Source organism: Charadrius vociferus, unplaced genomic scaffold (genome assembly GCF_000708025.1).
Source record: "Charadrius vociferus isolate BGI_N301 unplaced genomic scaffold, ASM70802v2 scaffold39, whole genome shotgun sequence".
Taxonomy (NCBI): domain Eukaryota; kingdom Metazoa; phylum Chordata; class Aves; order Charadriiformes; family Charadriidae; genus Charadrius; species Charadrius vociferus.
The window spans coordinates 5,896,087-5,911,220 of record NW_009650188.1 but is presented as its reverse complement, the minus strand read 5'-3'; the positions used below and the strand labels follow the sequence as shown (position 1 = coordinate 5,911,220).

The 15,134-nt window shown below is 41.4% G+C and overlaps 1 protein-coding gene across 1 annotated transcript in view; it reads right to left on the bottom strand.

The window, feature by feature from the left end:
* RFWD2 (ring finger and WD repeat domain 2, E3 ubiquitin protein ligase) overlaps positions 1-15,134 on the bottom strand; it is a 119,238-nt gene that overhangs the window by 56,453 nt on the left and 47,651 nt on the right. Inside the window, exons 12-13 of the mRNA XM_009892851.1 lie at positions 7,485-7,593; positions 5,610-5,691 (exon numbers count right to left, since the gene is read on the bottom strand). Coding sequence (XP_009891153.1) covers positions 5,610-5,691; positions 7,485-7,593 — 191 coding nt within the window. The remainder of the gene's footprint in view (positions 1-5,609; positions 5,692-7,484; positions 7,594-15,134) is intronic.

Genomic DNA, 15,134 nt, shown 5'->3' with positions numbered 1-15,134 from the left:
TTTGGAGGTGAAGCGAGCAAAAATAGCTCCCTGCAGTCAATAAATGAGGTAAGCAGTCTTATGATGTGTCCCCCCACTCTCGGAGGGCCCCTCTGTATCACCTCTTGGTCAGTCTTTCCCAGGAGCTTCGAAGAAGGATGTTTTAGACGGTCAAGGAAAAGGAGGAATACTGGCGGGTTCGTTCCAGTGCACCTACTTTTTAATAGTACGGCAAGCAACAAAAAGCAACAAGATTGCGCTATTTCTGACCATGCCTAGGAGAACTGCTTCAAGGATGAAGGAAATACATGACTGCTCAGAGCTCACTAAGGAATCATTTTAAATACAGCAAGCATTATGTGGGTATCTGAGAGCTGCCTGGCACCATTCTAAAGCAGCACGCACATACACCAGAAATACAAACATTGATGCATACTGTATTTGCATATAAGCATTATGTAAAATTAAATGAAAACATCACCCACCCTGTTGTTGGTTTTCAGAAATAAAATACGTTCTCATTTACCAGAGCTGTAATACTAATCTTAAACATCTAGCTACATTTCTAAATGAAACCAACAGCTTTGCAAGCATGGCTTAAGATGCTCTCTTCTCCCAAGTGGGACTGGATGATATACCTCTTCCATCGTGTTTTGCGCTTGGGGGCAGGGAGGAGAAGGAAGCCAGGAAACACAATTTTGCAAAACAATAAAACATTAGCATTTTGCTTTAATGAACAGACACCAAGACATGTATAGTCTAAGTTGCAGTGGCAGTAGAAGACATCAAGTTTATGGATAAGATGGTATAGGAAGCAAATAATACCATGATTACAAGAGGACGCTGTTGGGAGATAACTTTGCATCAAGTTGAAGCATGCAGGGGGGTTACAGGATCTCACAGTCCAGAGTGATGTTCTGCCCAGATCTAGTACTAAAACCACACAGGCTTGTCTTGAAGGCTTCCAACCAGGTATCAATATTTAAAGTTGCACCTGAAGTGGCCAAGCCTCTCCTTGACACCACCTCTAATAAACAAATAGCCATCTGGTCTCACTTTTGTAGCAAAAACTAATTGCTGGCTCAGTTTCAACTCGCTGCTTTCTTCATTCAGGTTTTCAGGTCATAAACTGAGCCATTTAATCTGGTAAAGAGTTAACCTGCATGTTCAAAGCCCTCATAATATTCGTTACAACTAACAGACACAGATTAGAGTCTGCAATTTCTGTGATCTAACTGCTGTGGGATATGCTAGGCTCCAATTATATCTTAGTCAGTGCCATAAAAAGGGATATATGCCGCATATAACAACACGTAATGAAACATGTCAAGTTTTACCTAGAACTGCCCATTATTTTTAAAAAGAACTGACAGGTTAATAAAGCATAATTCATAAGGGTAGAGTTTATTTGCTGTAGCTTTCAGCAATTTTGCTGAGGTCGAGGCAGTAATTATACAATGTACAGATGTCTTGATAACACCTAGAATTGTGTTGATGAGACAAGCAACCATCTGAGATTGACTATTTCTAAAATACATGTTCTCAAAGCATGTTTCCTAATTTTGCAGCTGCTGAGGGAGACATCTCTGTGTGGCCAAATGTCTAACCCTCATCAAACAAGTAAGAAGGTGCCTCCAGAACAGCTTTTCTGATTTAAAATGTTTAGGTCTTTTCAAGGTATGCTTTATTTCATTGGAGCTTTACACCAAATGCGTAAGTTTATAAATTAATTTTCTATACATCAGTTCTGTGTCTAAACACCGACGAAAAGAGGCAGAAGCCTGTACTGCAATAGCTGAAGGTGTTGATGTACACAGTTGGTACACTGATAGTAGTGATATTTCATCCAGCTTGTCATTCTTGAAACTCTTATCTGGTCGTGTGATGGAGAGGCTGCTGTTACTCCAAAAAAGCTGTAAACCAGAAATAGGATATTGCTACCAGAAAACTCATTTGCACAGATTAGAGGAATCCCCAGGAAAGGGGGAAGTTGCTGAATTGCCCTGCTAGGCAAAATTTTTCATCCACTGCCATGTGTGGGGTCAGGAGGATAATGTAAACTGATGACTGTTAGCAGGCAATGACCACAGGGTACTCCTCCTTGCATAAGATACAGCCAGACAGATATTTTGGTTGGTATTTTAACTACCAACATCTTCTTGACCTTTCAAGGTATTCCCAATTGAATCCAACATCCCCACAAATCTCCAGGAAATTAGAGAAGTTCTTTTAGCCAGGAAAATGAGCAAACTGAAAGTTCAACCTGATATTTTAAAAGAAATAAACACTTATACCTCCAGTTAAAGTTCGCAGAAGCTGAAGGAACAAAGTATCACTCAAAATGAAGCCCCAAACAATCCTCTGGAAATCTCAAACAAAGCTGAGGAGCAAACTCTGACCTGCAGTTCTCAGGCTAATTCCCTCTTTAGAAGGCCATGCTTTTTTTATGAAGCCAACTCTGCAAATCTGTGTTGCTCCTCTGAACTCAGGGGCACTATAAAAAAATAGCTGTAGGACTGGCACCAATGGTCTCATTTACCAAGATAGCATGGAAATTCCTTTCCTTAGATGTAATGAAACAGATGCTTGCATTTCTCCTTACCATGATACAAGGAAAAGTAACCTCTTGCTATAGCTCAGAGCTCTCGGTTGCTCCACTTCTCTATTTTGAGCTGGGAATTAGGAAGGGACTATAGCTTACAGAAAGGACATAAAGCCAGGGCTCTTTCTTCAATTGAATTTGCCATTATCTCCTCAAGCTTCAGAGTGCTTCAAGAACAACCCCAGAGTAGAGAACAAATGCTTGATCACTCCAAAACAGGTCTCAACCCCAGTGGACACTTAAATTCTACCCACATGGCACCACAAAATATTTTACTCTATCTGCTAGCTTTACCATGGCCATTAAACAACATTCCCAATCCAGAACAGACAGCTGTAAGTCATTAGCGAAGCGCACTAGCTCCAGCCTATTCTGGCACTTTGATGGCATCATATTGCCATCACAAAATTAAATTATCTGTTCTCCAATAGCAGAAATTCACCCTTTCCTACTTACATGAGAATCATAGCTCCTGCCATTACTATGTGCATAAAAACTGAAATTTAAGACTGTGCTGTTACCCAAAACTGCTTGTAGCACAAGTAAGCACTTTAATTTTGCTCACTGCTGTCTAGTTGGCATACATCTTTGGATCCCTATAGACATACACAACTACCTTTCCCTCTTTAAAAGGGAAGGGCATGACAACTGTAGATAAAAGTGAGGTTTTCACACACACAGTAACTTCAATCAAATACAATAATTTTTTAATGCTCTCATTATCTGCTATTAAAGTAGAAAGATCTTCCATAAATAAGCATCCTGGATTATCTTCACCTAATGACGAGGACAATGCAGGACCCAAGGCCCAAGGATTCTGTTTCTAATTATATCAGAATAATTTTATCCCTAATAACACTCCATCATTAGCACCCCCTATGCTGTGCCTGACCCCTGGCAGAGACAGCTGTGAAGCACAAGATTTTGCATCTAAAAGGTCCTTCCCCAATACATGCCTACTGAGCATACCAAGTGCTTTAAAAATTAACTTCCAACTTGAAAAGACCAAGGAGAGACAGGCAGATACACAGGCAAGTTAGGAGAACTGGCAAAGCTGTCACTTTTTTGCTGGCTTGTCGTGATCACTTGACAGGAAAATGTTATACCTGTGCTTTCCAGGGAAGCGCGGCGAGATTAGCTCAAATTGGTCTGGTCACACCAGTATCTATCAGTATTGAGATTTCTTGTTAGAAAGCAAAAGCAGAGAAGTAAAAGAGGATAGGAAGGGTACATAGAACTTGAATTTCCCACCAGACGCTTTACCTGGCCAAACATGTATTACATGAGCCCAAAGCTGGCCAGAACTCAACCAAACACTCATGAACATGATAAGCAGAAGGACAAAAATTTAAGTTAGGCAGGTTTGAGTCAAGACACTCACCACAGGTATTACCTTTTCCTCACATTTAACCCTTTCAATGTGATCACTGAAAAGGAATGTGGACACTATAACACTAATTCAGATATTTGCTACTATTGTTCTTTACCTTAAAGACTTCTAAAATCTGTGCTTATTTCAGTACTTCCACACAGGACTCCATTTGTCTCTAACGGGCTTGTTACATATGCAAATCATTGGCAAACCATGGTAGAAATAAAGGATAAAATGTTTCAGCCCAGTTTTACTCCCCAAAACCTAAATGCACCTTCAAAAGACCTTCATTAATTGAAATGCAAGTTATATACATCTGCTGACCTTATTACAATAATTTCTAAGTAAACACTACGCTTTTAGGAACTATTACTGAAGAAGTGAACTGTTAAACTAGAGACGAGAGCTCTGCTTGCAGCTGGGTTTGCAAAACTGGACAACTTGTTAACATGCTAATAAATGCATGTCTACCTGACAGATAAGCTTTTTCAAATGCATAGCATGAATGGGGAGCAATGAGATGAAGAGGTTGCTAATTTACAAGGTGAATGTTCACTCCTGCTGCATTTAAGCACATGGAAAGCACTCCTGACTTCCACCAAAAAGGGGGCAGAAGTCTATAAAAAAATATTTAAAAACACACCTTAAATATAAAATAATCGTTAAAGCCGCATTTTGTAAATGGAATTACCAGCTACATTAAGACTGCCAAATGCAATTAAGGAACACTAATACAGCTTTCTTTTGAAACAGAATTGAACAGAGGGGAGAAGCAGCTTTCAAAGTATAATGTTTATGAAGAATTAATTTATCATTTCAAAGCAAATCATGAAGAGCTCTGTCCAGAGCTGTATCAGCCCATCAGAGAGTTGATCCCCACTGACTATGAAAGGAACTCTAAAGCTCTTGCTGCTTAATAACTCCAATTTGATATTGTAAGTATATTAGAGATAAAATCTTGTTCTTCAGGGATGAAGAATACTGCATATTGCTCAGTGTCATCCTTTTCTTTAGAAGTTTCTTATTTCTTCTTAGAAGAGCAACATTTTTCTCCCAGTATGTTGGGAAAGGGCTTGTCTTAAGGGTTCTCTCCAAAAGGCCTGTGTCAAATAGACCCCAGTGTGGAAAGCTGAGAGTTGCTCCCAGCGCTCCCATTCAGTCCAGCATCCGACTCTGTTAAGCTCCAAGAAACAGACTGCACATTGTGAAAGCAGTAAACTTCTTGTTGTGCACCGTCTTTAACATTCAGAGCTACAGGTAAAACAGCAGCAGGCATTTTTAACTTCTGCTTTTTCTCTGACAACCTCATTTTTGAAATATAAACGCATGCTGTTCTTTTGAAAGGCCCCAAGGCTTTCACTCAACAAGCTTAACTAATGTTAAAACACATTTTGGTTTGTTTAGTGTCCTGGAAAATGCTAGATAGAGAGCATATTACCCGAAAAATGTGAACATTGCACCAAGAAATATTAATCCAAACAAAGCCTCTCCTTCATTAAGATCTGAAAAGTTCAGTAATATCTTCACACATTACCACGTCAACTACAATATTGAAGGCAGCTGAGGAATCAGCTACCTGAAATATCACATTTTTGTTCTGCAAAAGGAATACACAAAGCGTAAACCTTCTGCACAGAGACTGAAAAAGAATAATACCTTTGGCATCATCAGAGCCTGAGGCCAATAGCTTTGGGTCCATCAAGTTAAAGTCAACACTCCAGCACCTTTTCTCATGCTCCTGTTTAGAGAAACAAGAAAAATATTGCAAGGTAGTGAGTTGTAATCTGATAAAATAGTAAAAGAAAAAACACATGCTCTTTGGTATAAATTGCCAGGAGAGTCCTGGACAGAGAAGCTTACTGTGTTTAGCGGTTTCTCAAAAAATATCTTTTCTCCCACTCAGACCAATGCTTGCAGTATGCTAGACATGACATGAAAGCAGAAAACAGTAGAACGGCAATTTTATGAGCTAAAACTGATTTTTTTTTTTTTTACTTGAAAGGAAAAAAAATAATGATTTCGGGGAATATACATTAAAGACCTGTTTTTGCAGCATGGTTTGACTGGCTGTGGTTCCACTCTGTGCTGCTTCTCATTCTAGTGGATCACAGTTTTATCTCCCAATACCGATCAGATGCCCGGTCAAAGCCATTTCAAACATTTCCTCTCTGAAAGTCCAGGAAATCCTCACCTTCCTATTGAGATATTAAACAAAACTTCTGGTGTCTAATCCCGTGTTCTTCCACTCAAGTATTCTTACAAGGCTGCACACTCTCCCCCAAAACACAGAAAAGCTGTATTTGCGACGCTGGTGCATCCCACATGGAAGCAAAACACTGCATTGAATGAAACCCAAAATTCAGTCAAACACTTTGTTTAAAGCCTTCATACAGGCTTCCAAGACGATGACATGAAAAGCTCACCAGGACAGTCACTAAAGAATTTCTAATATATGCGAAGCAGATGTCAGTATGCATGCCTCTATGCAAATCCAAATAAAAAATTCAAGTAATCTGACAGGAAGCAAAATGAGTTTGTTTTAACATAAGCAACAGCTGGTCCTCTCTAGGTTCATTATTCAGACTCAAAGAAATGCAAAATGTATTTGAGAGGAAAACAGACAAGATTTATTTTGTCCAGTATAATTTCTTGTTAATTGAGATATGCAAAGGATTAGTGAAAACAAGCATTATAAAATGGCCAAAACACAATGAAAAAGTAAACAATGGCTTCAATAGGAATTAAAACTTATCTTGAACTGTCAAGAAGGGGGAACTGGAGGCCAGTCGGCAGTTCATTCATTATCACTGACCAGTTTCAATGCACTATGCCACCTACACAACAGCCTGCAGCACTTCCAGCCTCTCCCCAAACAGGCCAACCTCTCTTCCAACCTCTTTGTTCTCATCACAAGCCTCTGAGAATCCATTATACTGAAACACAATGTTCAAATTGCATGAAAAGACAAAATGTCAGAAGCTTCTCCTGAAACAGGTCTCACTGTCGAGCTCAGCCCACTTGCATGCACACGCTGCTCTGCTGAGCACAGGAGGCTATCAGGGAGGGTTCTGCCTACCACTCCATTCTCCCAGCCTCACCACTTAAGTCTGCATTTTGCTCTCTGCTTTACGAGCACCTGCAGCAGCAATCACTGCAGGATTTTACCAAAGGCTTTTGACAAAGACTGAAGTGGAACAGGTATGCAGAGACAGAGGTCTCTAAAGAAAGGAGAGACAAACAACTTTCAGAAATTCATTTCTCCCTGTGCAGATTCCCTACCTGAAAGCAGCAGCAAGAAAACGTCAACCGCCTCATGACTGTGACAAGAAGATATAGCTACCTCCCTTGGTGGACTACAGCTCAATAAAGCTGTGTGGATGAGACACGTTTACTAAACAGGAGGAGCATCCACTTCACCCTCTGGAAAGTAAAAGCCTATTGCTGGACTAGAAGCAGAATCTCAGACTGAATACTGCTCCCTGCGATGTGGTCCACGGTGTGGGAAAGTATTGCTCACTGATTGCATGTTACCTGGTAGACCTTGGATCTTTGTCCTGTGAATCCATCCCACAGGATGACTGTGCCTTCATAGTCACTGCTGGCTAGCAGGTTCTTGTGGTAACTACTCCAGCTGATACAGCTTAAAAAGAAAAAGAACCCCGGTCAGTCTTATATTAAATTATACCTTACGATACAAAAAAATCACTCTTGCAATATGTCAGGCTATTAGTGTCTTTGCAAAGCATGCAGCATTTGATCAAGCCACCCCACTGAAACAGTCAGGAAAGGACAAAACCAAAACTCACCAGAAATATAACAAACCTTCCCCCACAAGCTAAAAGAAAAGCTTTATTGGTCTGAGTGATGTTGCCCCCCCTCAATATTAAGTGCTAGGGCTTGGGATTTTTTTTTTTTTCCAAATGTATTCATGTCTAATACTGCGATTGTTTTGCTATTTGAATTGCACACAAATTCTCACACAGAGCTCAGGGTTTGATTTCTTTGCCTTTTGCCAATAGCTACTACTATTATTGTTACCATAAAGATATTACCTAGTAGAAACTATATACGTAAAACACACAGGTGCATAGATGGAAATCAACCTCCCCCCTGCCACATACCTAGCATTCTATACCTGTACCTACGTGCAAATGAAAGTTGGACTTCTGAGAAACTAGTCCCAGCTTTCTGTGAATGAGGAAAGACCCCCCTTCCTATCCAGAAGAAAACAGCAGTTTGCTATAGGCAGTTTAGGAGATTTTTTCTGATCGAGAACTGCAAAATAGATCACATAGGTTTATATTTTAAACTGAATTAAGTGGCTGTGCAAAACTAAATAACAATTCCACCGACAAACTCTAACCATCGGCAGACAAAACAAGAGCAGCGACACTGCCAAGTCACATTCATAGTGTTCTGGCACTATGCCTCCACTCTGACTCCCCAAAAATGTGACAGAGGTAAGAAAATTTGTAATAGTTGTTCACCAATTTTGCACCATCTGGCACAAAAGCACGCCAGTTGGTATCAACTGTGATGCATGTAGCAGAAGCTGAACTGACAGATCCAATTCATGCAGGTCATCAAACAGCTCTGACACAGTTAACTAGATTATGGTAGCCTTGGGGCTAAGTTTTAACCAACAATATAAACTAGAAGTCCATGATTCTGTAACTTTTTAGTACTGCTTTGATCAGTGCAGCTACCCATTGAAATATGATGTAGATACATGGATACTGACTTAGGAGTATTACACCTTGGCAAATTCTTGGTTCTGCTATACACATGCAGCCTGATTTCCTTGGGAATACAGCATTTACACACAGAAAAGGGAAGGAAAAAAAACCAACCCTTTTCCTTTTTTAACAGATTTAAAATATATAAACACTATTAAGGCAGCCCTGGTGTTCTGCTCCTGACTGTGGTCAAACCTAACTTACTGGGGTGTAAGTTTTAGAACTACAGAGGGACTATGCACACCAACCACTAATCACAGCTCACTACTATTCACCTGTGTGGAATCAACAAGCTTATTTGAGGTTCTGGAGCAGCCAAATATTGGGAAGCAAGAAACCCAACTGTTTTTTAAGAAAAATTTGAAGTAGTATGTGAAAGGAACAACATGCTATAGGTGCTTGCATTAGGAGGAAGCTTTACTAAGTGATCCAAAAGACTTCCAGCTCTGACTTCCTCTGCACACATTAACTTGTCACTTACAGAAATGAGACAAAGTCGTCCAACAGCAGCAGCTCTCTGCAAGCCCCTCACACCACTGCTTGGAGAAAACCTTCAGGGCACACATTCCCCAGTGCATCATTGGGACCTTTCTTTAGAACAGCCAGTACAGAGGGACATTTTACGACACTGCTTTCAACCTGTCAAACACTTCCCTCTGTGTGCACCTCTGTCTACCTATACTCTGTTCACACACTCGCACATTTCCTTCTTACAACAGCATCCCTTAGTTTTAAAACTTTACATTCAGAAACTTAAAAAGTTTTATTTACCCAGTGTAAGTCAACATCTTTAACCACCAGCTGCTAAGAGAATGGTTGAGGCGATACAGCTCAGGTAATGCTTTCTCTGGTTTCACCTCTTCCATGATACATCATTAATTAGAAAGTGTTAGTATCCTCAGCCCTTGTAGGCACAAGGACTGTCCTCAAATGTATCATCCAGGAGCTATCATTATCCAAGCTCTACTACCGTCAGGTACCCACACAGAAAAGCAGCTCTTGACAGTCTATGATTTACTAGAAGCCTCATTCAGAGAGGCTTAAGTGGCTCCCTGAGGACCAAACGAAGCTGGCAGGCGCTGCCCACCAGGACTGTGAGGTGAAGGTTGCAACAGTCTAGAGATAACAGTGTCTGACGTCTGGAGTCTTGTTTCCAGGCGGAGCAGTCAGTCACTGATGGAAGCAAAGAGGTTCAGAGCCCTAGAGCTACAACACAGGGAGGCTCTGGGCTGGGATCACTCTCCAACTAATGGCAGGGGGTAGACACTGCACTAGACATTTATTGGTACAACCCTGTTCCCCCTGCCATCTTATCTCCCCTTGAGTCAGGGCCTCAAGGAGCTTAAGGAAAATAAATAAATCTAAGTTTAGCGATCACACAAAAGCAGGAAGAATACAGCCCAGGGTCAAATCTCAGAGAAGGCCGTCTTCTGTCTGGACAGCTTTGAGAGCACGTCAGGCAGCATCAGCAGGTAGACAGAGTCCTAGAGAAAGGCAGACTAGCGCCATCCTGACTGGTTAGAGGACAGATGCTCTATGCTAGGGGAGCACGAGATGCCCATCTCTCTTCTGCCAGTCAGATGTGGATTGCAAGCTGAACTACGAAGAGGATAATCACGTAACTATCTTGTCAAAAAAGAAATCACCCCAGACAATGAAAATTAGAAATTACTGAGTAGGCAGAAAAATATAAAGGACAGAGTTTAACAGCGCTGCTTGAGATGTGACAGATCTAAGGATATAAGAAGTGTCAGGTTGGTAGGGAGAAGTAATACTTTATTGGATCAATCAAAATAGATGGAGAAAAATGAAGGGTTTCTGTGCCCAAAAGCACATCCATTAGGTCTGGCACAGCAAAGATCATTCTGGCCCACTGAAGTCTGATGGTGTTAACAAACGGTTAACACTCACTTGGAAAGCATTTGTAGATAGACTGAGAGGGAAAAACAGGAACTGACAGGTGAAAAATGTTTAGGGATTTGCAGCCACTAAGTGGTTCAATTAACACCTTTTAAGTCACACACACCATAAATCTTTCATTTTTAAGGAATATGATTAAAGGATCATACCAAGACAAAAAACAATCCTGTTCCAGCTCTCTGCCTTAATTCTTCCCTCATCACCACCCAACTCTCTTTACAAAGTCTGAAACTAGAGCTTTCTCCTTGACATTGCAATACTTGAGCTTCTTTATATCTTAAATTCTCAAAAGTAACCTTTGTAGAGCACAGTTCAAGGTTGGGCCAGGTAGAGGAGAGCTCCCTCTCCAGGTAAAGGACACTTTTTACCAAGGGCTGACTGTCCCTTGGTTATATTGCCTGGCACCTGTGATGATATAAACCTGAAAGAAGGCTGTCTTGGAGCTAGGACATTACAATGTTTCGCTTCCCTGGGACCTACAAAGGGTTGAGATGCTACTGCAGTACTCATGGATCTTTCTTCCATGCCCAACACAGGCAATTTTGTTGAAACTTCAAAGAGATCTACCTTTTTAAGTTCCCTTGAGATGTTATCACGGGTAACAAATTGAGTAACAGACTCAAAAAAATGCATGGGTGAGCAAGTCAGAGAGACTTTTGTAGACCACATTTAGATGGCCTGCAGCCACATCCAGGGAGAAATTGAAACGTGGAGGCTATGAGATATGATACAAAAAATAGCTACCTAAGGCTGAGATGATGCATAATTCAGTGCTGGATTAAAAGGAGTTGTGCAAGGCCATTTTTTATTTTAAATACTAGAAGCCGCATTTTTTCATGTTTCGCTCTGTTCTTTAATCCAGAAACAGAGCGATAGTTACACCCCAGAGGTTTATCTTGCCATAAGTTGTGATAGCTTTCCTTCCCAGGAGATTAGCCTAGAGAAACTCTAGTTGAAAGCTTACCACTGACCTCTGAAACACTCTCCTAACCTTGGCATCCGATCTGGACACACAGAAATCCTGACCCTGTAAAGATTTATGTGCATCCTTCATTTTATTTGGAGACACAAGTGGGCCAGCTCGGTTAGTGTTGTCAGTCACGCTGATATTTCTTTCACGAGCCAGTATTTTGATGGCTGAAATGTCTCAAATCCAGGATCAAGTTACCCAGTGTCAACCGCCCCTGTAGCAGTGAGTTACAGGTTTTAATAAGGCCCAAACTGCTGTGGTCTGACCTGCTTCCATGTGCCAAGTGCTTCAGATGCAGTCTACTACCATGAGTCAACTGATGCCCAGTAGTTTTAGGACTGAAAGATTTTTAAGGGTGTGATCTATTACTGTAAGGGCCATCCACGTGAATAACAACACTAACGAAAAGAAATACTTCAGAGACACACAGAATTACATTACCATTATGAATGTTTTAAAAAAGCCTTTTTTCCTAATAAATCCAAAGAAAACCTCTAGTAGGGTGAAGAGGGGTTTTTCTTTTTCTTTTTTTTTAGAGAAAAACTTCAACTTATTGCAAAGTGAAGCAGTTACTCTGAAAACTGGAATTAATAAAAGTGGAAGGTGTATTTCCTTATAACCTGTTTAGTGTCAAACATTTTCTGCATTGGAAATATGGGCACCTAACCACTCCTGAGGTTCTTCAGCATAAAGAGAGCTCATACCTCTCCAAATAGCAAAGAATCTATGCTGAAAAACACCATACAGCAAGCTTTTGCTTTATTTAAACTTAATAGTGAGAACTGACTACCATTTTAAAACCTGACAGCAATATGTCTATGAACTGCTATTAGGATAGAGCAATCACACATTTGATTTATTGACACCAAAAAATGAAAACAATAAAATACTGGCAGCCTCCTAAAAAAAGCCTACTGATGCTTTGCTTTTACTGCAGTTGACTAAACAGATGCAGCTGATTTTGGAGCTTTGTGGTAACATCTATCACTGAAGTACAGATGCAGCAAACACCCAGTGGTGAGCATGCAGAATACTAAACATGGATTTCAAAAGCATGTTTACCTAACCACACTTGCACATCACCTATTGTAGATTAACGAGGCCTAAAGCCAATTTCTTTTACCTGAACGCTATATCTCCTTATTTTTCTCCCCCTGCAACCTATGGCAAAACAACAAATCTGCCTCTTGAATAAATCAGAGAAGAGCTGTGGCTCTCTGCTAGCCATTCATCCTCTTCTTGCCCTTTCCCATCTCCTCCTGCATGGGGAGAGCCACAGATTATTGTTTGCCATAGCTGGGGACACAGCAAGTCATAATTAGCTCACAGGGTGCTGTTTATAGCTACTACACAATGCCAGGATTTGTTTCTTGTACTGAAGCTATGAATCTGTAAATGGGATTTTTATGAGGATTTATGTGTCATCTTGTGTTTTTCCTGGAAGCTTATGCCACTGTCGTTCCTGGGGGACGCGATGCACATTTACCAGAAACCCGACACACCAACTTCCTCCCCGTTCTTAAAAATAGGGATGAGAAAGCTCAGCAGATGATGAAAAAAGAATGTATTTAAGAAGCAGGTGGGTGTAAAAAGGAGGGTGGAAAAGAGGAAGAGAGACTCAGCTACAGCTGGTACCAGGGCTCTGCTCCAGAAAAGCCTACAATCAATTACTGCTGGCATGAAGCTCAACCTTTCAGCAGGCGCCCAGCTGGCACGCGGTAGAGCAGGGCTGGGCTGGTGCCAGCTCCATCCCGGGCAAGGGCTTCCCTTCCCGCAGCTGCTCCAGGCCACCAGACTTACTCTTGGCCAGACACAAGTCCTCGCAAATGCTGTCACCTGTCTGCTTTTATAAAAGTCCACCAGAGCTGCTGCTCCACTGAAAGCTGATTCACCAATATAACCACTAACGATTTATGCTCCAGCATCATCACTCTGAACAAGGTTAACCAGAATCAATTTAGGGTGAGCTTCCCATGACGTGTGTTTGGAAAGCCAAAGCGCCTGCGGACAGACAGCTCTGGTGCTGTGCGAGGACGGAAGGGACATTACAAGCCGTGCCAGCGTCACACACCAGCTTCAGCAGAAGAGACATGTCACCACATCCTATCTGCACACAGACCCCTGCATCTCTGCCGCGGCTTCAGCCTGCTGGAGCAGGGAGCGCCCCAGGATGGGTGCTCAGGGGCCGACAGCGCACACTGCCACCCTTCATGAAGCACAACAGCTAAGTATCCTCAGTTGTTTGCAAGACCACCATCACCCCAGTGCCTAATGGTGTTTTGAGCAATATTATTTGATTTTTATTTTTTAAAAGGCCTACTAAAAAATAGGCAGGGCATAACGCCTTGCGCAAGGTAATCCTATTACACAAGGATTGTTTTCAATAACAGCACCATGATGGGGCCTCAAACTCTAACCAAAAACTCTAGCGGAATCCTTAAGAGGTGACAGACAAGAGAGGTACCACCCATGTGCCACAACAGAAATAAATCTGTCCCTGATATCGGAAAGGGCATTAGCAGGTAGAGTAAGCCTCTGGAAGAAGCTGTACCTTGACCCAAATTAAGATCAACAGCTTTAAGCCAAGGCTTTTTACAAAAAGCAGGCTCCAGTTGTTTAGATTTTTTATTATAATACAGGCACACTTTCAGCATACTGCAATATTCCATAATGAAATTACAGCCTTCATATATAACTTCTCCCTCAAGCTACGCCACTTCAAAATAGTAAGTTATTGTGCTGCTCGACACTGCACCAGTGAGCCCCAGCACCGGTGACTGGCAGCACAGCTAATGGATATAGCAAGGATGCATTTGACTGACAGCCTAACTTTATTTGTCAAAACCCGAAGCACCCACATGCCAAAGGAAGGCTGATATAATGTGGAGGTGCCAATGGGAAAAAAAATTAAATGCATTTCTTCGGAGGAATGAGAGAAACTAGGGCAAGGAAATGAAAGAAGAGGACCCTGTCCACCTCCGCTGAGGCACAGACCATCAGAGAACAATACATTTAGCGTTGCCGTATACATATAGAATGTATAAATGCATGACATTTGAGAAGAGAGAAGAAATCCTGAATGCAAGCAGTGTCTTGTCTGGAGCACAGAGCTGACTAGAGTAACGTCACTGAAGACACTAACAGAGCTCTCCTCACCAGCACCTGCTGGAAAAGTGAGAACAAACAGCTACCTAATGCCTGGCAGGATCATCAGGGTAGATCCCTGCTAAATTTGAAGTAGCAAGTTTGGAATTCATCTCAGACAGACAGAGAAATACTGAATACACATTGTTTTCCTTTTCTAATTAAGCTAAGAGGTATTAATTGACTGCTGGATGGTTCTCCTATTATTCTGCTCTTCTCTCCAGAACAATGAAGCTGAATGGTGTCAACTCCGCTATGACTCAGTCAAAAATGCTGAATGTTTCTCAAGTCCAGCAAAACACAAGCTCCAAAATCAGTATAGCTTATCAGTACAAATCCCTCTCTGACTGTTTGTACCCATCTTGAAAGCCAGTCCCAGGGTCAGTTGCATTTACACTTTTTCCTTCCTAA